Raw genomic sequence first — 27,975 nt, forward strand, 5'->3', positions numbered from 1 at the left:
ATTGCACTATTGCTGTCAAAACAGCGTAATTAAAAAATAATATTGGCAAAAGAGACTTATTTACAAGTTAAACAGATCACAACGCGTTCTATCCAAACGATGATATATGGGAAAACATCGTCGGCACATCCCTGACCACTATTCTGTGGTAAACAATTTGAAATTTATCGACAAAAGCATCGTCGACCATTCCGTTAAGTTGCTCATACGCTCCAAATTTGAAATTTATCGACAAAAGCATCGTCGACCATTCCGTTAAGTTACTTATACGCTCCAAATTTGAAAATTATCGACAAAAGCGTCGTCGGCAATCCCGTTAAATTGCTCAGACACTCCAAATTTGAAATTTATCGACAAAAGCGTCGTCGGCAATACCGTTGAAATTGCTCTTACGCTCCAAATTTGAAATTTATCGACTCTAATAAGCGGAGAAGGGTATGATTCACCTGGCGCTTGCCGTGTCGGTATCGGCGCCGTCGTGGTACTCGTGAAAGCATGGCACGATGCAAAGGTTCGTTCGACACTCCGGGCAATGGTACTGGGTCTTCCTGCGCAGGATTCTGCCGCATTCGTCGACCGTGTTCCAGCAGAAGTTGCAGGAGAGCGGGGGGCCGGACCGGACGGCCGGCGTGTGCCGGACCCGCTGCGTCTGTCCGGCCGCGTCCGGCGTATCCGGACCTGACGTAGAAGCTTGCCGGTCGATTACGGTGACCGTCCTAATCAGGAGGGAGTGGACCTCTTGGTCATCCGTGCGTGACCGGCGGCCCTGTAATTGAAAACTTGTGGTCAAAAATATAACTAAGAATCGGCGAAAGATAACATCGTGAGGAAACCTGCTTATGAAGGCAACTTTTTATGTAATCATGATCTTTTAAGAAGGTAACCCTGTAAGTTCATTCGTGTACAATCCTAAGGGACCCAATCCAGGACCAATTGTCGTAAAAGGTGACTAAGGGATAGACTTACAAACTTGGGATTCTTTTCTAGGCGATGGGCTAGCAACCTGTCTCTATTTGAATCTCAATTCTATCATGAAGCCAAATAGCTGAACGTGGCCATTCAGTATTTTTAAGACTGTTGGCTCTGTCTACCCCGCAAGGGATATAGACGTGACCATATGTATGTATGTATGTACCCAATCCAGGCCCATGGTCATAATAACTTTTGTAATAAAAAGAGAACCGCATCCACTCGATATCCCTCCTTTTTTGAAGACGGTTAAATTTCTAAAACCTAGCAATATCTATCTATCTATATCTTTCTTGTGGATGTCGTAAAAGGCGACTAAAGGATAGGCTTATAAATTTGGGATTCCTCTTGTACGCGATGGGGTAGCAACCTGTCACAATTTCAAATTGCACAAGAAGAATATGCCTATGCCCTTTTAGTCGCTCTTGACTACATCCATAGGAGGAAAGAGATACAATTGATCCTGCACTAAAGTACCGTTAACCACACGGTAAATCTAATAGCATTAATTACTATTGTACTATATTATTCTACTAGCTGTACCCGCAACTACTTCCGCGTGGAATAGTTATTTTGGGCATCATTGAAGCTAGGATGAATAATTTTCCCCGTTTTTTTTTCACATATTCCATTATTTCGTTGCTTCTTATATGTAATTGCAGCGTGATGTTATATAGCCTAAAGCCTTCCCCGATAAATGGTCTATTCAACGCAAAAATAATTTTACAATTCGAACCAGAAGTTGCTGAGGTTAGCACGTTCAAACAAACAAACAAACTCTTCAGCTTTATAATATTAGTATAGACATACATACATACATATGGTCACGTCTTTATCCCTTGCGGGGTAGACAGAGCCAACAGTCTTGAAAAGACTGAATGGCCACGTTCAGCTATTTGGCTTAATAATAGAATTGAGATTCAAATAGCGACAGGTTGCTAGCCCATCGCCTAAAAAAGAATCTCAAGTTTGTAAGCCTATCCCTTAGTCGCCTTTTACGGCATCCATGGGAAAGAGATGGAGTGGTCCTATTCTTTTTTGTATTGGTGCCAGGAACCACGCGGCACTATTAGTATGATAGATATGAAATTAACTCTTACTTCATTATGTTTGGGGGCGTATTGCGGATAAGAGTCATGTTTCTGGAGAAGTGGGGCCGCTGAAGAAGGTACCGGCTCCGACATTTGCTTGCGTATCTCGCGGTCTTCCGGCTGCACTCTGCTTTGCCGTTTGAAGTACTTGGAGCGGCGCAGACGCAGGCCTGCTTGCTCGTTGAATAGGTCTGTGCAAAAAAAAATGTCAAACAATCAATAATCAAGGATGTAGCAAATCATACCAAAAGATGTGTGGGTAGATGAGAGTTTGTTACTCGTTCAGATAAAATTAACTGTACGTTATTACGATTTTAATGAAATTTGGGAAGAATATAAATTAATGGGAACATATATTATCACATTTGCTGGGAGCACAGATGTGCAATAAACTCGCCGAAAGCGTGAATGAAGAAAATTCGTTCAAAGTATATAAAATATAAAACTGATCGTATGTATCGAAGTGCAAATCTTATAACTCGGAACACAGCCTACAATCACATATTTGCATTACACGAGGCGCGGCGGATTGAATGCGCAGGCGGCGAAGAAATAATCTACCCTCTGTTGGCGATAATTAATTACTACTTATTTTTTTTTTGGATGACTGTTTTATAAATATTAATGTGGAAAAAATATAATAAAGAATAGGACCACACCATCTATTTCCCATGGATGTCGTAAAAGGCGACTAAGAGATAGGTTTATAAACTTGGTGTCCTTCTTTTAGGCGATGGGCTAGCAACCTGCCGCTATTTGTATCTCAATTCTATCATAAAGCCTAACAGCTAAACGCGGCCTTCAAGACTACTGGCTGTCTACCCCGCAAGGGATATAGTCGTGATTATATGTATGTAGAGAATCCCAGCGGCGCAGCAAGTATTATCATAGGAGACCATTCTCATAACAAGATGAAATACGAGCTTTTGACGATACCGAAAACCAGACAACGTGGTGAGGAATAAAGTTGAAAGGTGGACCTCGGGCTTCGAAGTATTGCTGCGGAGGGTGCCAAGATAATAAGCTAATACGCCGTTAAAAAGAGAGGTCGCTTTTGCGCTCGACGAAAATAGCTGACACGTATACTGTAAACTCGGGCCACATTTTAGAACTGATCGATGTCTATTAGTTCTGTATATATTTTATTCACGAAATCATTATTCGAAATTGCGATTCGAGTTAACAAGGACATCATCGTCGCGCACGATTTAAGTAAGAAACACGTGTCGTGCCACCTACCTACATGAAATAAAAAAAAAAACTAAAAATTGCACTTTTTTATTAAAATCAACCACTTTACGTGTCATGTAAAGTCATAATTACGTAGTTACCAATTTAATTTGCCTACAAATAGCACAAAAAAAGTTTTTAAAAATCGAATTAATTCAAAACAAGAATAGACCCATTTAATGCATTGCTTGCTGCTTTAGTGTAACTTAAATTTTAATTAAAAAAAAAACATCATTAAAAGAACAGCAAGCATATAGTTTTTTTTTTTTTGAGAAATAGATACGTCATGAAGGTTCTATTATAAAAAAGGTATGTACTTACATTTTCTGGGGCCATGATCTAAGCAATTTATTAATATAAGATTGCTTTACAAAGTAAACTGTTAAAATAATAATAATATTATTTAACGTAGCAGACTTTCGTTCTATTGTGAGCAGAGAGAACAATGTCTTACAGCAGTTAAAGCACAATGAAATATAAATGCAGGGTAGGGCGAGTTATATACTGAGTTTCGACGGGATTCCGTCGATTGCAACATAGACTAATGGCCCGTTTACACTATGCAAGTTACTGTCTTGACAGTACACAGCTACTTGCATTGTCGCCTCGTATGCCAGTAGACTTGACTCGCTTTAACTGAATTCACACACAAGTCACTGCCCAGTCGTTAGCGATTTGTCGTGATGTCGAGTCGACGTGATTTGAGTCAAAATCAATTTTTTTTTTATTGTTATTGGACATTTCAATATTTATTCTTCTAAACTTCCAAAGCGGAATATAAGTATATAATTCCGACCCCTTAAGAGGTAGAATATGTGTACACAAAAAATGTATATGATTAAGAAGCGGTAAAAAACTGCACTGCAGTATTTTCTTTAATAACACCGACTTCACAATCACACTTGGAATAGGAATGTGGACGACAGAATACTTTGTTATGGTTAATTGAATTATACGAAATTTAAATAATAAAAAATACAATATCATTTAGCAATTTTAAATAAATTGATGTACTTACAAAATTTTTATTTAGGTTCAAATTAAAAACTTAAAAATCTTTACGATTAATAATACTGTATAATGGTAAATGTCCTACTCGCCGATCTCGTCTTTAACAGCTAGCAACTTGTCACTATTTGAGTCTCAATTCCATCTTTTCAGTCTTTTCAAGTATGTTAGCTCTGTCTACCCCGCAAGGGTTAAGGCTTATGTGTCATTGCACTGCATCTATAAGGGAAGTTGACTCGCATGTTAGTTCGCACTGTGTAAACCAGCCATAATAGTTATACCCTTATACCTATAACAGCGTTCAACAATTGATGGTAGGATTAATAAATTCAACAATTTTAAAATGAGGTAGGTTTAAACCAACCATAAGGTATATTTTGAGTAGGTGTAGGGTAGGTGTTACATATTAATATTTTAAAATATGGTAGGTAGGTGCAGACGATTCCCTCAAATATCTTTTTTGTTCAACTTTCAGTATGTTGAGTTACCTAAGAAAATAACTCCACATTTTAGGAATGCGTTCACATTTAATTTTAAAAAAATATACATATATGCAGTCTTGCACTGTGCATACTAATATTAGTTTAGCTTTTACATAAAAAATAGTCAACGAGGTCATTCATGTAGGTAGACTCAAAATTTTTGGAATTATTTAATATTTAGGGGACAGATTACACAGATTGAGTTAGCCTCGAAGTAAGTTCGAGACTTGTGTTACGACATACTACTCGTACCTCAACGATACTATATTTTATACTTCGAGGCTCACTCAATCTGTGTAATTTGTTTATGCAAGATGGATCACCTGTCACTATATGAGTCATAATTCTATCATTGAGCTGAACGTGGCCTTTCAGTCTTTACGTTGACTGTTGGCTCTGTCCATCCGTAAGTGATAAAGACGTGATTATATGTATGTATATAGGTTGGGTCAGGGATGTGAGATTGAGATCAAACGGAAATCATTACGTATAAAAACCCCGACCTATACACTCCAGGATCTTGGTTTTAATGAGACCCTGGGTTCTTCTCCAGAGGAATTATTAGAGACTAACACTAGCTAGAAGGTTTAGCAGTGGAAATACAAAACTATATGCAAAGAAAAGAACTGACACGAAATGGTACTTACATTGTAATGTGTATTACTTACATTGTAAGGGTATGTTAAGATGGTTTGGTCATGTGGAGAGGATGGATGAAAGCAGATTGACTAAGCAGATATACAAGGAGAGTGTGGAGGGAAAGGTCGGAGTGGGAAAACCTAGACGAACGTATCTTGATCAAATTAAGGACGTCCTGGTAAAGGGTCAGGTCAAAAGTACCCGTAACCGCGGAGCTTGCAATGCATGCAAGAGAGTTATGAATGTGGATGAAGCGAAGGAAGTATGCAGAGATCATGGCAAGTGGAAAGAAGTCGTCTCTGCCTACCCCTCCGGGAAAGAGGCGTGATTTTATGTATGTATGTAATGTGTACTATAACATGTACACCATGTGTACTTATATTGTAATATAAAAAAAAATAGGAGAAAGGTAAAAACAATTTACTACAAAATAACCAAGTTTATTATCTATTTTGGTATAGTAGAACATAGTATTATTTAGTGCTACGCACGAACTCTCATATTTTACACAGCGGTTGAATCTTACAAAGACTTTGGATTCAAATAGAATCAGCACAGATCTATGCAATATAAAAAAGGCGCTCAATAAATTTCACCGTTAGTGTTAAAAAAAATGTTTTTTTTTCTCTTTCTGTGTCTACATTAAACTAAAGGTGTCAAACACAGAAACTGAGCAGGCGGCATTAAAGACAAAACATACGTCATTACAATGTACAGTTTAAGGCAGAGTAACATGACCCTCTTTTCATACAAATCAAAGCCATGATCAGTTTCTCTGCTGTTGGCTGTACAAAGTTAGATAGTGTAATCAAGTGGTTTCTACATGCTGAATTATGTAAATCCTTATAAGCTTTCGCATGCAAATTAACCCTTTACACCCAGACTTTGAACACGATGTCTTTACCCACAGATTTCGAAATAATGCCTTAACACACAGATTTCGAAGATAATGTCTTTGCATATAAATTATGAGAAGTGCTTTTACAAATGGACGCCTTTGCGATTCATTGTAATAACGCTTTTAGAAATTTCTATAATGCCAATACTGTAAAAATATAAATTCCATTCCAATCATTATTTGAACATAATGGCTACGTAATATCTATTTAATCTTTATACATTTTTAATAGCCTAAAAATAGACTAATGCACGGTATATGATTAACAATGATATGGCGAAGCTTGTTCAGTTAAAATTGACTTAAAATAAATATCTATATAAAATATAAGTACACACAAATTGATTTATGATTCAGTTGATTTTTAATCGTACATACTAATTGAATGAAACTGGTAAATGGTATTTCATATTATTTATAATTTTATGTACAAATACGTAATTTCACAATTATTTTTTAATTATACAGCATGTCTTTACAATTAGAAGAACACTTTCTGTCCAAGGACTAACGATATATATTTAGATCTAACTGTTACCCGAGCCTTCGCCCGCGCAGATAATACATTTATAATTACATAGAAAATATGGTTGACCACAATTTACAAAATAAAAATTGCCCTTTTGCCAACCATAAAAGTAATTTCCACTTAAGTTTCGTGATAATAATTGAAGTTCTCTTTAAAAACGAGATGTCTCGAATTCTTCATTTTATTTGAAATGTTGTAATTTTATGGAAATTAAAATAACGAGCTGCCACGTTTGCTTAGCACACTAAGAGCAAGTTGATGAATTTTTCGCACACAAGGAAAAAACAGTAACGTGTATAATACGAGACATAAATGATACATGGATGTGTACAATACTCAACATTAAATGGTATGCATTTCTTTGAAATCACTATACATAATTAGGCAATAATTTCTGTACATCCGATTCATTAGAAATTCGCCATTATATTTTTCCCTATTTAACACTTCACGTTTTCTTTACCTTTATACACAGATTCATTAAGAAATACATTTCGTATAAAAAAATATTTCACAATTTTCGATTTTAAAGTGGTATACGTTTCGTTTCTCACAATTATCAATCTATGTAAGTATACACAAACGAAGAATTAATAAAAACCAAACAGTCAACTGTAGTCCGATTCTTTTAAACTATCTACATACGACCAACTTAATTAACGTGCAATGTAAAAAAACAGATATCATGTGACAGTTTTAGCCCAATATGAACAGATCCTTAATTTACTCAATTTTTCGCCAACATTTAATGAATGTCCAAGTATAATAAAAAAATATATAAGTATAAAAGAAAAATACTTGCAATAGTGTATTGTTTCAATAATTTTTGATTGATTATGAAATTTATAATGATGCCCATTTGAACAATTAGTAATGTGTTGAATTTTTCTTTGTGATTTTAGATATATTTTAGTGTTAGATTTTGTTTACTTATACTGTAATAAATGCAGGTTTTCTTATATGATTAAATGACATACATAGTTTCATTTGAAACCATGTCGGCGCTATCAATGTAGACAATCATCTATCATCATTTCATGTTGCATGGCATTCTGTTTACATAAAAATACTATAAATTCATTGTTACATAATAATAATAAAAACATTTAATACAGGAATTGATATATCCGCAATAATTATTTATGGTTCAAAATTACATAATCCACTACAAAAAATTCGATACAATAATTGTATTAATTAATATTCAAATTATATTATTGGTATTGGCTGACATAAAAAAAAAATTGTAAAAAAAAAATGTAGTTTAAAAAATGTCAAAAACAGAATAAATACCAATGGAAGTAGATACAAATATGTACATTATACTTATGTCAAATATGGGCCGCCCGCGCAGCAATAAAATGTAAGAAAAGGTCATCTACTATTGCGCTCTCATTCGCCTTTATAGCCATTTTGTGTTTATAACTCATCTGGGACCATAAACAGATTGCACATACATTTATTCTTTGTTATCAATGACAGACCATAATTTTTGAAGATTATAAAAAACAATGTATGATATCACTTGCCAAAGACTATTAAAAAGAAATCAGTCTTGTCCCTACAAGGTAATAAACATCAGATGGCTATCTCTTCTTATACAAATCGAAAAATGATGTCACATGCGCGTTTCTTCACACACGCCTAACAACAATTACGGCTCGCGAGCAGCAAGTGTTCAACAAACGTATAGCGTTCTTATTTTCATCTAATAATATTGTGCCACTAATTAAATGACTATCAATGTGTATTTAAAATCAGCAAATGATGACTGTAGTAATCCGTACGGTGCTAACTATATAGTTGACTGGTAAATGGTATACGGTTAGTTGCTAACGGTAACTTAAACATTGGTCACTCGTTGATACCTACATGCAGCTGAAACTGCCCTCTAGCGGTATTTTGGAGTAACTAATATGACATTTGATACGATGCAGAATGGCCCATGGAAGTTTATACTTGGAAAACTGACTCGAAATAAAAAAATACAGAATGACCATCAATTTGCTTTACATCTCTCTCTGTCTCCAATTATGGCAATCAGAAAGAGATAAACGGGCATCAATTCTCATTAGATTAGGTAAAAAGACTTTGATAATATTTCTCGTTTGCAACTTGTTTAATTATGATTTGGCCACGTTGTTTATCTTCCTCCTCCTGTCTTTAGTCCCGGTTGCATCTTCACCGCTCTGAGGAGCCCAGGGTATGCTTTTGACAATGGATCCTAGATTGTACGAGTCAGTTTTTTACACGAAGCCATCTGCCCTCCGCAGCCTCTGCAGGTAAACCTAACCCGTATTCGGTACATGGTAACACATCCAGTTGCCTGAATGTGCAGATATCCTCACGATGTTTTCCCTCAACGCAAGAGCATCGGTTAGTACACAAACTAATGTACACAATTTTGAAAATAGTCAATGGTACATCGCCGATGTGGGATTTGAACCTGTGCCTTTCTGCGCATCACGCATTCTAACCGGTCACCTTACCGGTTCGCCCACCGATGCTTTTAAACTAAACGTTGCCACGTTGTAAATCCTTTAAAGAAATAGCCTTACTTTAAAAAAATACTCTGTTAAGAGTACCTGAAGAGGTAAAAATTATTGCTCTGAATATTCAGAAAAAATTGCAACTTTCACAACACATTATTTGGGCTCAATTACGTAGTCGCTACATGCCAGTGAGGCGCATTCATATTCAATTATTTTTTTGGAAATAATGGTAAACAATTAAACATAATGCTTAAGGTCTATCTACCTTCCAGCAATACTGTGTAATACTTACAGCGGTGAAGAGATATCTTAAAATAACTAGAGATTTACAAAAAGAATGAAATACATGGATCTGACTTTAGGAAGGTGACTTGGCATATTTAGAAACGACCTTTAAGGAACAAAGACAAAAATTAAGTGGCGCAAGCGCTTAAAAACGTGCAAGTAAACAGGCACGTTTTTAAGCTAGTTAAAAATTTTAAATATTATTATTAACCTACTTTTAAAAAGGAGGAGGTTCTCAATTCGACCGTTTTATTTTGTTTTGCTATTGCAAAGTAATATTTGGTTCAAAACCCAGTAACAAATTGTTTTCATTGTATTTCAAAACAACTTTTTAGTGCCAATTTAGGGGAATTAACCCGAAAAGTGAGATCCAAAAGACAGAAAATTAAAGGTTTTACAACTTTTGTTAAACATTCATTCTTTCTATAAATCCACAAAACTTTATAAAAACAATATACAGAAATTATAATAATAAAAAAAACATGCAGTGTTACAATGGCACTAAATTATTTAAATTAAACTATATAGAAATACACGAATAAAATTCAAATCATTCCCTCCTTATAGCGATAATTAGATTCAAAACTATCTTATTTACAATTATATTATATATACAAACTTCCGACCTCGTAGGCTTCTCAGTAAAAATTATTAAAAAAAAAAATCAGTCCAAAATTATAGAGATCGCACATTAGTTGTGTAAAATATATCGTTGTAATCTAAAACACTTTAAAATGCCTGCTCCTAAAACAGGAACGAAATGGAAGTGGGGAAACTTTGATAAACAAAACAGAAATAACTCACGATCGAATAAAATATGGTTAAATTCTTTTTATTTGACGTACGGTAGGCTATAAAGATAGCTGTGCCACCTCGCCTTGATTGGTGTATGAAAGGTGGCCCAGATATCATCTGAGCCGTATGTACAAAAAATAACAGGGCAAGCATTTTCACATATTCCCGCGGAAGCATAGCCCTGAGAAACAGCTAGTCTTTTAATATGCAGTCATTTTAATAAATAATAATGATAATCAGCCATTTTGTAACATTTTGACGTCCGTCGATCGGAACGTAGGAGTCCATCATTTCCTAACCTCTACACTATAAATGCATGTTAATTTTGTATGAGAATTCCCTTGGACTTAAACCTAAAAAGAAAAACAGTGGTTATAACTATTCACTTTCAAATATAAATGCGATGTTTCATTTATAAAAAGTATCAAAAATAAGCGCAATCATATACAGGCGGCCGGCGCGTGCGCAGCGTTTAACGTGTTCATTGTATCTGTATCCCCATTTTCAGTCTGATCTTTAGGCAAATAATTAAAATATTGGCAAGATCTAAACCAAGGATACATTTTTAGGCTGTCTTTACTACCGACGATACTAGTAGTTAGGCCTTATTTTTAACTAATAATAATACTGTAAATAAAAGCGAGATGTGATGATAAGTCATTCATCAATACATAAAGCTGACACGTGATGTATTCATTATTGAATAAAAATAACACGAGCCGAGATCATTCATATAGTTAACACGAACACCCTATATCACGAAAATGCACAGATTAAGCTGTGGTCACACTAACGCAAAATTTAATTTTCGTCACAATAAAAAAAATATTCCGCTCAAATGTGTCCGCGCTTTTAAATATTACTAAATGCCGTAATCACTAGAAAATATATCCTATTCATTAACGCATAAGTAAAAAAATATATTTACACTGCATAAACAATCACATTTCTCGACTGGGCTTTGTTCGTCTCTAAATAACCTTACGTATGTTATTATAAACTGACTGGCTCGAAAAATCATTATTTATACATAGTATTTGGCTACGTTTTTCTAACCTATGATTCTTTTTTTCCAATTGCTATTCTTCTACTATTCCCACATCACATTTTTACAAACTTTTTTGATTATTAGTTTTTGATTTAATTAAAAGTTTTCTTTGGAAAACACAGCTATCTAAAATTTATCGAGATTTAATTTACTCGAATGGCAACAAGAATCAAATTTTTTATTCATAAATATTTAAAAATAATGTAGAATGTTCTTTTTTTTTCCGAGAATGAATCAAAATCATAAGTTAGAAAAAGTGAACTTAGCTCATCTTATTCAACAAAATACAGAGAAATATGACCGCAAGCGAATCTGTGCGATCTATTGAATATCAAATTCATTACCTAATTTGATCATATAAAATGTATAAAAATTTTTATAAGTAGGTACGGAAATGGAAATGTTTTTCATAGCGGAGATAAACGTTTCAATTAGTTACTAATTATTATCATTATTCATGAAATTATATACGATATATTATAATTTAGTAGATGATTGACATTTTCACGCAACACCGTGTGGTTCCTGTCACTTTCAAATTTAACTACTCACTCCCGTGGATGACAAATGAATGCCTTAAGGCGGCCTAAAATCTGACACGTGATTGCCACTTGCACACTGGACAACAACAAACAATGATTTCTGATTGAAGTATGGGTAATATAATTTGGACAACTCCTGATTGAAGAATGGGTAATATAATTTGGACAACTCCTGATTGAAGTATGGGTAATATAATTTGGACAACTCCTGATTGAAGAATGGGTAATATAATTTGGACAACTCCTGATTGAAGAATGGGTAATATAATTTGGACAACTCTTGATTGAAGAATGGGTAATATAATTTGGACAACGCCTGATTGAAGAATGGGTAATATAATTTGGACAACTCCTGATTGAAGAATGGGTAATATAATTTGGACAACTCTTGATTGAAGAATGGGTAATATAATTTGGACAACGCCTGATTGAAGAATGGGTGATATAATTTGGACAACTCCTGATTGAAGAATGCGTAATATAATTTGGACAATACCTGATTGAAAAATGGTTAATAGATTTTGGAAACTCCTGATTGAAATATGGGTAAAATAATACGATTAAATAAAAATGACAAATGTATTAATTAGAGAATTAATCCATTAACAGTCTACCTTCTAAATGTGTCTTTCGGGTTTTGTAACTATCTGGCCGGTCGTAAGAGATGAAAACGTGAATTGTGCCAAAAATTTTTACAATGTGTTCACCACCGCTATAAAAACAAAACCACCATCGCATACTGACATTCTTTTGTTGTTTTTAAACTACAAAAATATAAACCGTACATCATTTGGTGGCTGCACTAAATAAAGTATAAAAAAAAATTGTAAAAAAAAAATGAAAGAATACTATGATAGAGGTAGTTTTGAATAACTGAATGTAACCTGCCATTCAAAAGCTTAAATCTAACGCGAAAGATCGCACTATACAAATTCGCTATCACATTTCATTTCTCGTCGTCCTAATATCCTATTTTGTGCACATCAGTCCAGTATCGATGATTTATATTTACTGAGATCTCTCGGATGTGGAAGACTTTAGGGAGACGCCAAGGACAATTTCGGTACCTTAATAATACGGTGAGAAATAAACAGTGAATTAGATTGATAGTCTTAGGCTGTTTTGGCCACAGATCAGTAATATAGTATACTAAATCTGGTCTGATAGACGAAATTAATTAGGAACAAAATGTCCTCCACTCACACTGCATTGTAGGTTGGAAGGCAAGGAAAATACCTTAAAATAACGCCAATGAATGAAGATATTTCAAGTATTTGGCAGTCGAAAACACTGGGTATCCGGTATGGCAAGTAATTTTCAAGTAGTTCTAAATGTACGCCCTTTGATCCTTTGGGCAAAATTGGCCACTGGATTTACAGCGTTTTAGGCAAAAAAAAAAATACATCAATATGCTTCAATAAACACTGGTTGATTAAATTTAATTTTAGAACCGCCTATTTACTTGTTGTCTCTATGATTTCTCATATCTCTAGCGCTCTTCACCTATTAAAATATAAAAGTGTGTAAAACACCGCATTACCTTGACCAATTGGCGTCTCCCACACATCAGTCTCCGTACAATGGCTTGGGGGTTACAACGGCATGTGCATGTAAATGTCGTATCGTGGCGCGACTGCGGCGGCGGCCGGGGCGGCGGGGGCAATGACCTCGCCTCCCCACTCGGGTCACAACGAGTACGACTCGTCGCCGACGCCGCCGCACGCCGCGTTCTATTGTATCGAATTGAAGTTCACCCCCAAAATGTTCAGGGGTGAGTTGTGGGGCATGCCTTGCAACGGGAAATCTAACGGGCGACTGTCGATAAAACCGACCGGGACCGGGTGCGGGGGACACAGTAACGCCATCTGTTGCTCGGGCTGTTGAACGTCGTCCTTGTGCTCCAGCGGCGGTGTGGCGTGCTCGCGTTTAATCCGACTGCGTATACTCGGCCGGTTGTTAGGGTATCCCTTCTTTTTGTACTCGAGCCACAACGTCCGGTTGTTGACGCCGAAGAGGCGCGCGGCTTTGCAGAAGCCGATGCCGCCGAAGCGCACCGCGTCTAAGGCGCGTTGGAATTTCTCTTCGGACTGTGGATTGGTCGTCCGCCTCCGCTTCTGCGCCATAGGCTGTTGCCCTTGCGCCTGTTGTTGTTGTTCCTGGACGCAGCTAGGGCCGGGGGAGGGCCCGGGCACGCCCAGCGATTGGCCGTACGCGTTCATGTCCCCGGGCACGTGGCCACCCATAACGTTATTCATATACATTCCGGAGTCTTGCTGTAGACCGGAACCCACACACGCATTATACCTCGGGTACGTGTGCTCCATCATACTCCACTGACCTCCTGGGAAGAGAGATAAATGAATTTGTATTACATTCTCAAGATATAAAACACTAACGCATTTTTTTTTAACTAATTCTGTCTGTTATTACTACAGTTTTTCATTGATCTCCCTTCCCTGAAAAACAAAGTGCGGCCCGATACTCGATATTGTAAACGTGGTAATTAATACGCAACTAACAAAATATAACTACGAACACGTTAAATCAAATGATAACATTACTGCGCAGACATAAATTAAAATGACACATTTAGAGAACATATATACGCTATGCGCTATACGGTATACAAATAAGTATGATAATACATACTTAAATTATGTTGACGTCAATAAGCTATACATTCAATTACTATTTTGAAAATAAATCTATTTCTATTCAGCCTAAGTCTTCACATCTAATACGGTGTAATCTTATACATCTAAGATCTTGTAGTTGAATGAATTAAGAATACTATGATAGAGGTAGTATTGAATAACTGAATGTAACCTGCCTTCCAAAAGCTTAAATCTTTAAATCATATACGGTAATACATAGGTATAATCTTGTAGTTAAAAGTATTAAGGCTTTCTTATTATTCTGTGTTTCGTATCGTTTCGAGTCTTATGCAAAGGGCTACACTTATGCATGCATATAAAAAGCAATTACACATATAACAACATAAACATAACGATCAACACATATAATAGAAACCATGCATATTCTCTATTATATATGTGTTGATTGTTAAAGGGAATATGCACATATATTTATATATATATATATATATATATGTATATATTCCCTATTACCTATAACTGAACGGAATGAATTGTTTATTATCGAATGAACAGAACGATATCTTAAATTTATAATTGCGTATTTTAAACAGATGTACATTGTTATATCTTTCTTGTAAGGGATAAAGACGTGATTCTATATATGTATGTATGTTCACACGGTATGATGAAAATAAGATTTAAATAGTGACAGGACAATCGCCTACAAGAGGAATCCAGTTTATAAGCCAATCCTTTAGTCGCCTTTTACGACATCCGTGGGAAAGATACGGAGTGGTTCTATTCTAAACTGTCGGACACCGCACGGCACTAAATTAAAACGAATGGCATTAATATCTTGGATTTAGATACATTTAGAAACATTGTGACATGAGAATTTTATATATATGAATGGCCGGATTAGACTCGTCCTATGATTTTTTAAACTAGAATGAAAAGTGTCGAGTGAGAGATCAAAATAGCGTAATGTATGGGGCTTATTTACAGTCGTGGTCACTTTCGAAACCAAATTGCACAAATTTCTGTGTCCCGTTATCATCACTGATAGGAATTCTATCATTTAGCCAAACAGCTGAACGTGGCTTATTTTCAAGCCAGTTGGCTCTGTCTACCCCGCGTGGGATATAGACGTGATCATATGTATATATGATATCACCTAATACCAGGATTTCTGCCACGAGCGGGTAAATGGATAAATTACAAGCATGACTGTTATCATGTGTGTCTGTGATAAGCTTTATGTCTAAAGCTTATCTTTAATTCAGTCCCTGAGGTTAACTTTGAAAAAATAAAGTAACCTACATATGTACTCGTATGTGCATAATAATCACGTCTTTATCCCTTGCGGGGTGGACAGAGCCAGCAGACTTGAAACACTCACAGGCCATGTTCAGCTGTGAGGCTTAATGATAGTATTGAGATTAAATCAATGACAGGTTGCTAGCCAATCGCTTAAAAGAACAATTCCAAGTTAATAAGCATAGGCTTATGCCCATGCCCATGGATGTCGTAAAAGGCGACCGAGGGATAGCCCTCAAAGTGCCCTCTCTTTAGTAACATACATACATATATAAGGTCACGTCTATATCCCTTGCGGGGTAGACAGAGCCAAAAGTCCTGAAAAGACTGAATGGCAACGTTCAGCTATTTGGCTTAATGATAGAATTGAGATTCAAATAGTGATAGGTTGCTAACCCATCGCCTAAAAAAGAATTCCAAGTTTGTAAGCCTATCCCTGAGTCGCCTCTTACGACATCCATGGGAAAGAGATGCGAGTGGTCCTATTCTTTTTTGTATTGGTGCCGGGAACCACACGGCACTCTTTAGTAAAGTATTCTGTTACGAACTCCTTTACAGTGTTCCGAACTCCTTTGTAAAGGACAAATTAAAATAAGAAAAATAAGAACATAAAACAATAAATGACAGTCTTTTTTGAGCGTGCATCATCTTTTATTTACCAGCGAAAATATTTTATTATTTTCAGCTTATCTATACTAATATTATAAAGCAGAAGAGTTTGTTTGTTTGTTTGAACGCGCTAGTCTCAGGAACTACTGGTCCGAATTGAAAAATTCTTTTTGTGTTGAATAGACCATTTATCGAGGAAGGTTATAGGCTTTAAAATATCACGCTGCAACTATTAGGAGCGAAGAAATAATGGAAAATGTAAAAAAAACCGGGGAGAATTCATCCCTGAGGGCTTCAATCTTGCCCAAAATAACTATTCCACGCGGACGAAGTCGCGGGCACAGCTAGTTTCCTATATATTCAATGTATTAGTGTTAAATGTACATCCGTTCAAATTTATATGTGTGTAAAAGCAGTAATGTGAATATTTGTAATGTAATTTTTGTGTTTCTAGACCCATAGGTCTGAAACCTGGTATAAATGATATATATTTTATTTTATTTTTATTAACTTACCTTGTGGCAGTGCGGCCTGGTTGTTGTCCATTGGCAGAGGTTCAACATTCAAATTGTGGGGTTCTGTGGTCTGAAACAACATAGAAAAAGAAAGATATATATATTGGCAGTCGAGTCGCTCAACATCAATCATTGAAGTTATTCTGGTTAGAGTCTTTACTACTTTATGTATTTATGCGTATTTGTATGTATTTATGCGTATATGTATTATATAATTATATATATAGATATATATTCTGTATGTATTTTATTATGTTCAAACATTTATTTATCTTGCTCTGCGCCAACGCCGTTCTCCTGTTTGGTTTCCTTCCACCCAAAGGTTAATTGGAAGAGATTGCTTTAGCGATAAGTCCGCCTTTGTACCATCTATATCTGCTTTTTGTTGTTTTGTATGTTTTACTCTTATGGTGCAATAAAGAGTTTTATCTATCTATCTATCTACTTCTGGAAAGGAACCAGGGTTGATAGAATGGCTTACCCCCTTCGTAAGAGAGGGGGTCCATGATGTAACCGTGATCTTGAATTGGGTAAGTAAAGGTATTATTATTGTACTGTACATACATTATTATTACTACGCTTTTTTTTATTATTATATACTTTAAACACACTAGCAGCTCATTAAGCTGATGCGTGTGAATTTTGATGCTTGGAGATTTTTAAAGTTTGTCTAGCCGATTCCTAAAACAATTGACTGAAGGAGCAGTTATGATACTCGTAGGAAGCTTGTTCCAGTCTGTAACAACACTATTAGGGAGAAAATCTTGGAGTGGATTATTTGGAGCGACTACCGTCTGAATTCCGTTAACTTGGAGAGGAACTAAAAGCCACATTGGATCATGGTAACACATCCGGTTGCCTGAATGTGCAGGTTTATTGGCAATGGTTTTCCTCGCTGTTAGAACATACATACATATGGTCACGTCTATATCCCTTGTGGGGTAGACAGAGCCAACAGCCTTGAAAGTTAGAACATCGGTTTGGAAATAAATTAATGCAATCATTATGCCAAGCCAGTCAGCTCAGTCTTTTAAGTCAAGTTTTGGCTCTGTTACTCTCACCGGGATAAAGAAATGATATCTGTCTGTGTACCTTAACATACATACATATAATAACGTCTTTAACCCTTGCGGGGTAGACAGAGCAGACACATTTAAAAAGACTGAAAGGACATGTTTCAACTTAAAGACAGAATTAAGATTCAAATAGTGACAGGTTGCTGGCCCATCGCCTGAAAGAAGAATCCCAAGTTCATTGACCATTCCCTTGATTGACTTTACAATGTGTCTAGGAAGAGAAGTAGCGGACAGACACTATGTTCTATCATTGCAGCATGGAAACTTGAATGTGTGACCATTTCCTCATGTTAAACAACATCCATGGAAAGAGGTGGAAATCGTCCTATTCAAAAGTTCCGGAGACCACACGGCACAGCTACACACACATATACAAAATTTATTAATACCTGTTGTGCGTTATCCAAAGTTCTGTCATCTTGAAAGTCCCTCCTTTGCCTCTGCTGCGGTAGACTGCTAAGCGTGATGGTGTCCCCTCGCACAAGGTCCAGCTGTGGTGTGTCATCAGGCCTGCCATCCTCCGGGAGCATATCCAGGGGAGTGGAGCCTGATGAGCTTTTCCTTCGCCTGGACAAAGAGAAATAAATATTTATAGGCCAATTGTTAATTCTTCTTCCTGTCGTGCTGTGTGGTTCCCGGCACCAGTACAAAAAAGAATAGGACCACTCCATCTCTTTCCTATGGATGTCGTAAAAGGCGACTGAGGGATAGGCTTACAAAATTGGGATTATTTTTTTAGGCGATGGGCTAGCAACCTGTCACTCTTTGAATCTCAATTCTATCATTAAGCCAAATAGCTGAGCGTGGCCTATCAGTCTTTTCAAGACTGTTGGCTCTGTCTACCCCACAAGGGATATAGACGTGACCATATGTATGTATGTATGTTCTTCCTGTCTTTAGTACCGGTGGCATCGTCACAACCCTGTAGTATGCCTTTGACCATGAATCCTGGATCGGGTGAGTCAGGGTTTTTATACGAACCGACTCCCGTCTGACCTTCGCAACCTTTGCATGGGAACCTAACCCGTATTGGATCGATTATGGTTACACATACATACATACATAAAATCACGCCTCTTTCTCGGAAGGGGGGTAGGCAGAGACCGCCTCTTTCCACTTGCCACGATCTCTGCATACTTCCTTCGCTTCATCCACATTCATAACTCTCTTCATGCAAGCTCGGCGGCTTGATACTCTACACATACAGTTGCCTGAATGTGCAGATTTCCTCACTATGTTTTCCCTCGCCGTAAAAGGTCAGCTGGAAGAGATTTCTTTTGAAATAAGCAGAACCTATGTGTAGCGACCGTTCAGCCTCCATGGACAAACACTCTTTGACTTGACAATTTAGATGACCAAAACCGACTGACAGACTTATGAAAAAAAAGGACAATCGACACTAAGACAAGACGACAATAAGAACAGGCAAAATTCTGTTTTTATTCTGACAAGACCTAAAAGACCCTTGGCCCGTTCACTATGTAATTTTGTTTCTTGTTCTGTGAACATAAATTACTAAATAAATAGATACCTCTTGCGTTTGTTGTTTGGCTCGGAAATAGGTGAGGGTGTGCGCCTTTGGGAGTCAATTGAGTCCCCCGGCTGGAATTCCGACGACGATCCCTGTGCTCTGGTCAGCGACGTGGAGTCTGGCATCTCGGTGAGACCTTTGATTTTTAGGAGCTTCGCCGTCTCCAGAACCTGCGATACCAATTATAAATCTTCATTGTGAGTATCACATATAAAACTGAGAACTTAATATCTGTAAATGATTTAGTCTGTTAAAAGTTTGATAAAAATCTATACTAATATTATAAAGCTGAAGAGTTTGTTTGAACGCGCTAATCTCAAGAACTACTGGTGAAAAATTATTTTTGTGTTGAATAACCCATTTATCGAGGAAGGCTTTATAGGCTATATAACAAACATCACGCTGCAATTTTTAGAAGCGAAGATATAATGGAAAATGTGCAAAAAAAAACGAGGAAAATTATTCATCCTCGAGGGCTTCAATGATGCCCAAAATAACTATACCACGCGGACGAAATCGCGGGTACAGCTAGTTCGATAATAAATTAACCCAGTACATTAATCTACTATTAGAGGTTTTGATTAAACTTTTTCTTATAATACTATAGAGTGGAGAATAAATAGAGTGGCCCACTACTTAATCGCTGGCAACAGTGTGTTCTAAATATCTCACCTGTGGTAACTGTTCCTCGGTGACGTTGACTTCACCGTAGTACATGAAGTCGACCATTGTCCGAAGGTCTGCAAATGTGACATCCTTCAGGATCACTATGGGGTGTCGCGACGGGTTGTCAACAAATAGAGACTGAAAAAGAAATAGTGTTTGAGAGAGCGCATTAAAAAAGAAGAGTATAATTTTTCTTTTTTCGGGTCTAAGAAATCGTAAATATAAGAACTATGTTTTAGTCATAGACGTAGAAAAAAAGGACGTTATATAGATAACGCTAATATTATAAAGCTGAAGGGTTTGTTTGTTTGAACGCGCTAATCTAAGGACCTACTGGTTCGAATTGAAAATTTTATTTTTGTGTTGAATATACAATCTATCAAGGAAGGCTTTAGGGTATACAACATCACGCTGCAACTATTAGGAGCGAAGAAATAATGGTAAATGTGAAAAAAAGAGAGATCTTCGGGCTTCGGCATCCGGGCTTCAGGCCTTCAAGTATGAATAATTTCCCCTTGATGCCCAAAATAACTATTTCTCGCAAACAAAATCGCGGGCACAGCTAGTTTTACTATATGGCAAAATGTAACACCAATAGTAAAAGGGCCACCTTTTATATACACGCCTCACGCAAACACTCTCACCAATAGTGTGACAGTCATTATCTAACGAAATGACAAGTTATCTGTCACTCACACAGGCGTACAACGCCGACAATACGATGCTTCACTTTTATTTAAGCCACACTCCGTCCGCTTTTTTTTCTACGTCTATGGTTTGACTTGAAACTATAGGAATAATGTGTCGTTGTGTTGCATTGCACACAAGTTTTCTACGCAGACTATCTCGGACTGCAGATTTATTTGACATATTTACATCTGCGGAGATTAAAACGTTATGGTGTCGCATCATAACGCGACTATCAGACGATTCTGATATAAATAATATACTTACCTAATACATTCATTATTTAGGGCATCCTTCTTAACGTGAACTTTGAGTCATATAACTGTTGGCGATTTCCTCCCTGGAAGTGTTTCCTACACGTTCTTGAACGCCTGTAGTTGCTTGCCTTCAGCCAACAGTCCACTAGAGTCTGAGTGGTCAACGGGGTTGTAGCGGAAGCGATGATTCGGCTCGACCGCCACCAAATGGAAGATCTTCCGCCAGGCTAGGTGTTATGCCTGGGGAACCGCGGTTTCGACGATGTTGAGTCGGAGGTTGTATATATTGCTCCAATCCATTAAATCTTTGAAATCGCGATTTAGATTCTTCGCTGCTATTGGCTGAGCGCGTCAATTTCTTCGCGACTATTGACAGTTGTTGTGTGATTGGAGGAGTTGCGTAGAGATGTCGCCACGGGGTCATGACCTCAGTGGCGGAAACGAGAGCTCACCTGAAAGTACGTGCTACAAGCTGACAATACAATCTTGTGCGCTTGTAGTTGCTTGCCCTCAGCCAACAGTCCACTAGAGTCTGAGTGGTCAACGGGGTCATGACCTCAGTGGCGGAAACTCACCTGGAAGTACGTGCTACAAGCTGACAATACAATCTTGTGCGCCTGTAGTTGCTTGCCCTCAGCCAACAGTCCACTAGAGTCTGAGTGGTCAACGGGGTCATGACCTCAGTGGCGGAAACTCACCTGGAAGTACGTGCTACAAGCTGACAATACAATCTTGTGCGCCTGTAGTTGCTTGCCCTCAGCCAGCAGTCCACTAGAGTCTGAGTGGTCAACGGGGTCATGACCTCAGTGGCGGAAACTCACCTGGAAGTACGTGCTACAAGCTGACAATACAATCTTGTGCGCCTGTAGTTGCTTGCCCTCAGCCAACAGTCCACTAGAGTCTGAGTGGTCAACGGGGTCATGACTTCAGTGGCGGAAACGAGAGCTCACCTGGAAGTACGTGCTACAAGCTGACAATACAATCTTGTGCGCCTGTCGTTGCTTGCCCTCAGCCAACAGTCCACTAGAGTCTGAGTGGTCAACGGGGTCATGACCTCAGTGGCGGAAACTCACCTGGAAGTACGTGCTACAAGCTGACAATACAATCTTGTGCGCCTGTAGTTGCTTGCCCTCGGCCGCGAGGGTCACATCGACCAGGGTCCGCGTGGTCAGCAGGGTCGTGAACGTGGAAATGAAGTTTGGCTGGTGGTTGTTCCAACGTAGACTGTATTGCTGCGACATGACGGCTAGTGGGCTGGAACTGATGGAAACATTTAATTTTAAATTATCATTATACAGCTGAAAATGGGTGATTTTATGTATGTATGTAATACATACATACATAAAATCACGCCTCTTTCCCGGAGGGGTAGGCAGAGACTACCTCTTTCCACTTGCCACGATCTCTGCATACTTCTTTCGCTTCGTCCACATTCATAACTCTCTTCATACAAGCTCGGCGGTTTCGGGTACTTTTGACCTGACCCTTTACCAGGACGTCCTTAATTTGATCAAGATACGTTCGTCTAGGTCTTCCCACTCCGACCTTTCCCTCCACACTCTCCTTGTATATCTGCTTAGTCAACCTGCTTTCATTCATCCTCTCCACATGACCGAACCATCTTAACATACCCTTTTCTATTCCTGTAACTACATCTTCTTTCACATCACAACATTCCCTTATCACGCTGTTCCTTATCCTGTCACTCAATTTCACACCCATCATACTCCTTAACGCTCTCATTTCCACTGCATTTATTCTGCTTTCATGCTTCTTTTGCCATACCCAACTTTCACTCCCATACATTAATGTCGGGACCAACACGCCCCTGTGCACAGCCAGTCGAGCCTTTTTGGATAGTTTCTGACTGCTCATAAAGGCATGCAAAGCTCCATTCACCATGTTCCCCGCGTTCACTCTCCTTTCAATATCACTATCATACTTGCCATCTGATGTAAACTTTGATCCTAGATATACAAACTCTTTCACTTGCTCCACTTTTTCTCCTCCAATCAAAATATTACATGCTGTCATTTCTTTCTCCATTTCAAAAACCAGTGTTTTAGTTTTACTTACGTTCACTTTCATTCCTTTCTCTTTTAAAGCTTCATGCATACAGTTTACCATCTCCTGTAACTCCTCCGCTGATGACGCCAGTATAACTTGATCGTCGGCATAGAGCAGACATTTGACGAGTAACTCATTCATCCTTAATCCACTTTTAGACTCTTGCAAATCTGTCAAACAGCTATCCATAAATAGGTTGAACAGCCACGGTGACGCAACACATCCTTGCCTAACGCCTTTCTCAATCTTAAACCACTCAGTGTGCGCTCCGTTTATCCTGACACAAGCACTCGAATCCTCATATAAGGATTTCAGTGCTCGTATTAAGAGACTGCTCACCCCATGCATAGAAAGTGCTGACCACAATTCATTCCTCTCAACTCTGTCATAGGCCTTTTCCAGATCTACGAATGTGCAATAGACTTTTTGACTCTTGGCCAAAAACTTTTCGGCTATGCACCGCAAGGAAAAGACCTGATCAGTACATCCCATTCCCTTTCGAAATCCCGCTTGAGCATCCCATATTTTGTCATCAGTTTCATTCCTGACTCTATTAATCAATACCTTAGCATACAATTTGCCGACGACGCTAAGCAGGCTTATACCACGATAATTTTTGCAGTCCAGCTGTGACCCTTTTCCTTTGTAAAGTGGCACGATAACAGCCTTACACCAATCTTTTGGTACTCGGCCGCTTCTCCAACACAAATTGAAAAGGCAGTACAACTGACTAGCTACTACGCCTTTTCCTGCTTTAAGCATCTCGACCGACACTCTATCATACCCAGCAGCCTTTCCCGCTTTCATACTCTTAAGTGCTTCCACAATTTCGAACATTTCAATTTATGTATGTAATGTATGTAAGTATGACTGAAAGCTTGATTTTATGTATGTATGTCTGAAAGCGTGATTTTATGTAGATATGTATGCGTATAGGATATGTCAATAGAATTTTCAGGATCGTAGGGCATCAAAATCAGTGAAGTTATTGTGATATGCACAATTTTGTAATAATACTATATGTGTTTTCGATGACTTATTTCGCGACGAACGACTATATAACTAAGAAAATGCTGCAGTGCAGTTTGTTACCGCTTCGTCTGCACTGACGCTTTGGAAGCGGCAGTTAACTTAGTTTTAAGTAATTTATTTGGCGTCAAATGTTGTGAATCCAGAAGAATAGTGGCAGGTTACTACCCCATCGCCTAAATGAAGGATCCAAAGTCGTAAAAGGCGACTTAGGGATAAGCTTATAAAGCTTGTCCCTTAGTCGCCTTTTACGACATCCGTGGGGAAACAAATGGAGAACTCCTATACTTTTATATTTGTGCCGAGAACCACACGGCACATTCGAACACTTCGCCACACAATCAACCGACGCTATTTCTTGTGTTTACGGGGCAAACACAAGAAATAGCGTCGGTCGATTTTGTCAGTCAATCATCAGTCACATTTGACTTCCCGCGGGTGCCCTACAAAACCGATGGATACGTTTTTAATAAATTTGAATTAATACATTGAATTTAATACATGAGCGGCCGCGCCGCTTAGGCATGTAAAAATATGATCGTATTTTGGATAACATCCTGTGTTGTACATACATATAGTCACGTCTATATCCCTTACGGGGTAGACAGAGCCAATAGTCCCGAAAAGACTGAATGGCCATGTTCAGCTACTCAGCTTAATGATGGAATTGGGATCCAAATATTAATAGGTTACACTTTTGAAGACTAACAAGACACGTTCAGCTGTATGGCATTATAATGTATTTGAGATTCCAATAGTGACAGGTTGATAGTCCATTGCCTACTACAAGAAGAATCCCAAGTTTATAAGCCTATCCCTTAATCACCTTTTACGTCATCCATAGGAATTATATGGAGTGGTATTTTTCTTTAATGCGTGGAACCATACAGCGGCGTTCGACTTTTCTCAAGAATCATGGCTTCGTTTACCCGAAAGATTTATAGACGTGACATATTGTACATATTATTTCAAACATACATACCTTATTCGTACAACTATGGTATTCTCCTCTGTTTCTCAGGCGCACCTTTTACTGTAACACACAAACATAAAATATTAGTACTAATTTGAAATTACTATCTTTATTTATTAAGATTGTCATACATCAACAAGCTTCTACAAACAGACAGACGAGGCTTTATGTAAAGGCGAATGCAGATTTGATCGCGACACACGCAACGCAGCCGCCGCGTTCGAATTATTTCATACGCGTGGAATCATTCCTCCGGGAACTCCGGGATAAAAAGCCTATATGTTATTCTGGGTCTTCAGCTTTCTACATACCAAATTTCATCGTAATCGGTTCAGTAGTTTTTGCGTGAAAGGGTAACAAACATACATACTGACATCCTGACATACTCACAAACTTTCGCATTTATAATATTAGTGGGATGAAATAGTATGCAACATTGCACACTACCCCTACACAACTACGCAATATGATATTTCTTGCAATGAGTGCCTACAACATCAAATAATTATAATATGTAGGGAACATATTCCATTACTAAGACATTCAAGCTGAATGTGGACTTTGAGTCCCTTCAACAAGCTTTTGAAATCTGATAAAGAGATGGTATAAATCCTTAATAGTAAGTGAAGAATACTTATTTTTATAAAATGATGCATTATTGCCTAAATATATAAAGAAGTTAGAGGCAATTATTTATTATAATGGCTTAATTTTTTTATATATAAGACATATTTTTCTGATTTTTTTTCTTTTCTGTGAAGGATCACATTAAAATCAAATTAAAAAAAGTTGCAGAGCACAGCTTCAGCCTTATGTTACACAGATAAATAAATTATAATTCGCAAAGCAATGCTAAGGCTATGCTATCATGAGTTCAATGAGCTAATTAATAAAATAATATAATTAATCAAATAAAATTAAAAAGACACCCATTATTTCAATTTAGAATGTCTGATCATTTAAAATACAATTGGAAAAGTGATATTTTGTTATACGCCTCTATATGTTTTACCTACTTGAAAATACTTCATAAAATATTGAACAATACTAAAACTGTTTGACGAATCTTCAAATTTTTGTGACACATATTTTTGAAAAAGACGTAGGATACCTTTCATCCCAAAAAGAACACTAATCCTGTGGGATTTCCTATTAATAATAATATGTTTGGTTTAAGCTAGTGCCTACTAAACTAGGGATCAAACTCATGACTGTTTACTCGCAAACACCCATGTTAACCACTGCTTCTCAGACAATTTAGAAATCAAGGCTAAATTTAATGCTTAAGCATGTTGGCAAGATAGCATATACACAACTTATTAAGGAACCGATGCTGTGTGGTTCCCTGCACCAATACAAAAAAGAATAGGACCACTCCATCTCTTTCCCATGGATGTTGTTAAAGGCGACTAAGGGATAGGCTTACAAACTTGGGATTCTATTTTAGGTGATGGGTTAGCAACCTGTCACTATTTGAATCTCAATTCTATCATTAAGCTAAAAAGCTGAATGTGGGCATTCAGTCTTTTCAAGACTGTTGACTCAGTCTACCCCGCAAGGGATATAGACGTGACCATATGTTTGTATGTATTAAGGAACAATTCGCAGTGCAGTTAGCTTAATTAATATTTGAACATGTTAAATCCATAGTGCTGTATGGTACCGGACACTTTAAAATAAGACCCCTTTATATCTTTTTCATGGATGACGTAAAAGGCGACTAAAGTTAAGGCATATAAATTTGGGATTCTTTATTTGTGTGATGGACTAGCAACCTGTAACTATTTGAGTATCAATTCCATCATTAAGCCATAAAAACTGTTGGCTGCATATACCCAATCTATATGTATGTATATTTGTAACAAACAAAGGGTGTTATAATCACAATAACAGATTGTCTTGTAAACCTTGTCTCACTGCTGGGCATTGCTCTATCTTCTTGTGTAAAAGAAACTTCAACAAAATGCAAACACACTCAACATATATATTTCAGTTTTAACATAGATTTTCATACATACTTCTTATTTCAGTCATAATAATCTGATTTCCCTTTGAAATTCATGAATAAGAGTGATGAAAATTTAAGGAAAATAATAGATTGAATCACAATTCGCAAAATACCTCAGCTTAAGCCAGGGCTTCGCAAATGCGTTTTGAAACACATCACAGACAGATCAAGCTTTTGATTTCAAACGAATTCAGGAGCCGAGTGAGCAAAACCACTGCACATCTCAAAATTTCACGCGTAGTTTCAAATCAACCGAAGCGCGTCATTCAAGGCACTGTACACAACACATCATAACACTATTGCTAATCATCATAACCGCGCAACAGCTGAAAAACAATCCAATTTCACTTTTGCAGCTGCACAAATACAAATAATATTACTTATTTTTATCGAATTATGTACAAGACCATCCCAACGAAATGACATCAATCAATAAAAATGCAAACTTCGCGACGCACTATTATGCAATTTATAATCTTCAAACTCACCCATGCTGTGCTAAGTTTGCGCAATTGCGTTTTTAGTGCACTTTTTATTGTTAATTGTATGTAAGTAAATAATTAACAATCAACCCACGCTAACACATAACACTAAAACCCACGCCGACCTGTGTTGCCAAAAATACGGTGTACGAA

The 27,975-nt window shown here is 37.4% G+C and overlaps 1 protein-coding gene across 2 annotated transcripts; it reads right to left on the bottom strand.

Annotated features, from left to right (window-relative positions):
- Positions 1–149: 149 nt before the first annotated feature.
- Positions 150–27,967, bottom strand: LOC106142297 (protein tramtrack, beta isoform). 2 transcript variants are annotated; one of them, XM_060953626.1, is made up of 9 exons: positions 27,829–27,967; positions 25,342–25,392; positions 22,337–22,523; positions 20,326–20,457; positions 19,654–19,823; positions 18,512–18,689; positions 17,047–17,116; positions 2,070–2,251; positions 150–766 (listed from the first exon to the last, which is right to left on the bottom strand). In XM_060953626.1, exons 3-9 carry the CDS (start codon positions 22,502–22,504, stop codon positions 443–445), a joined length of 1,224 nt encoding a protein of 407 aa, XP_060809609.1. In that variant the 5' UTR covers positions 22,505–22,523; positions 25,342–25,392; positions 27,829–27,967; the 3' UTR covers positions 150–442. The 2 variants fall into 2 exon arrangements, with proteins under 2 accessions (XP_060809609.1, XP_060809608.1); XM_060953625.1 differs by lacking the exons at positions 150–766; positions 2,070–2,251 and adding an exon at positions 5,876–14,349.
- Positions 27,968–27,975: the final 8 nt, after the last annotated feature.

Source organism: Amyelois transitella, chromosome Z (genome assembly GCF_032362555.1).
Source record: "Amyelois transitella isolate CPQ chromosome Z, ilAmyTran1.1, whole genome shotgun sequence".
Lineage (NCBI taxonomy): Eukaryota > Metazoa > Arthropoda > Insecta > Lepidoptera > Pyralidae > Amyelois > Amyelois transitella.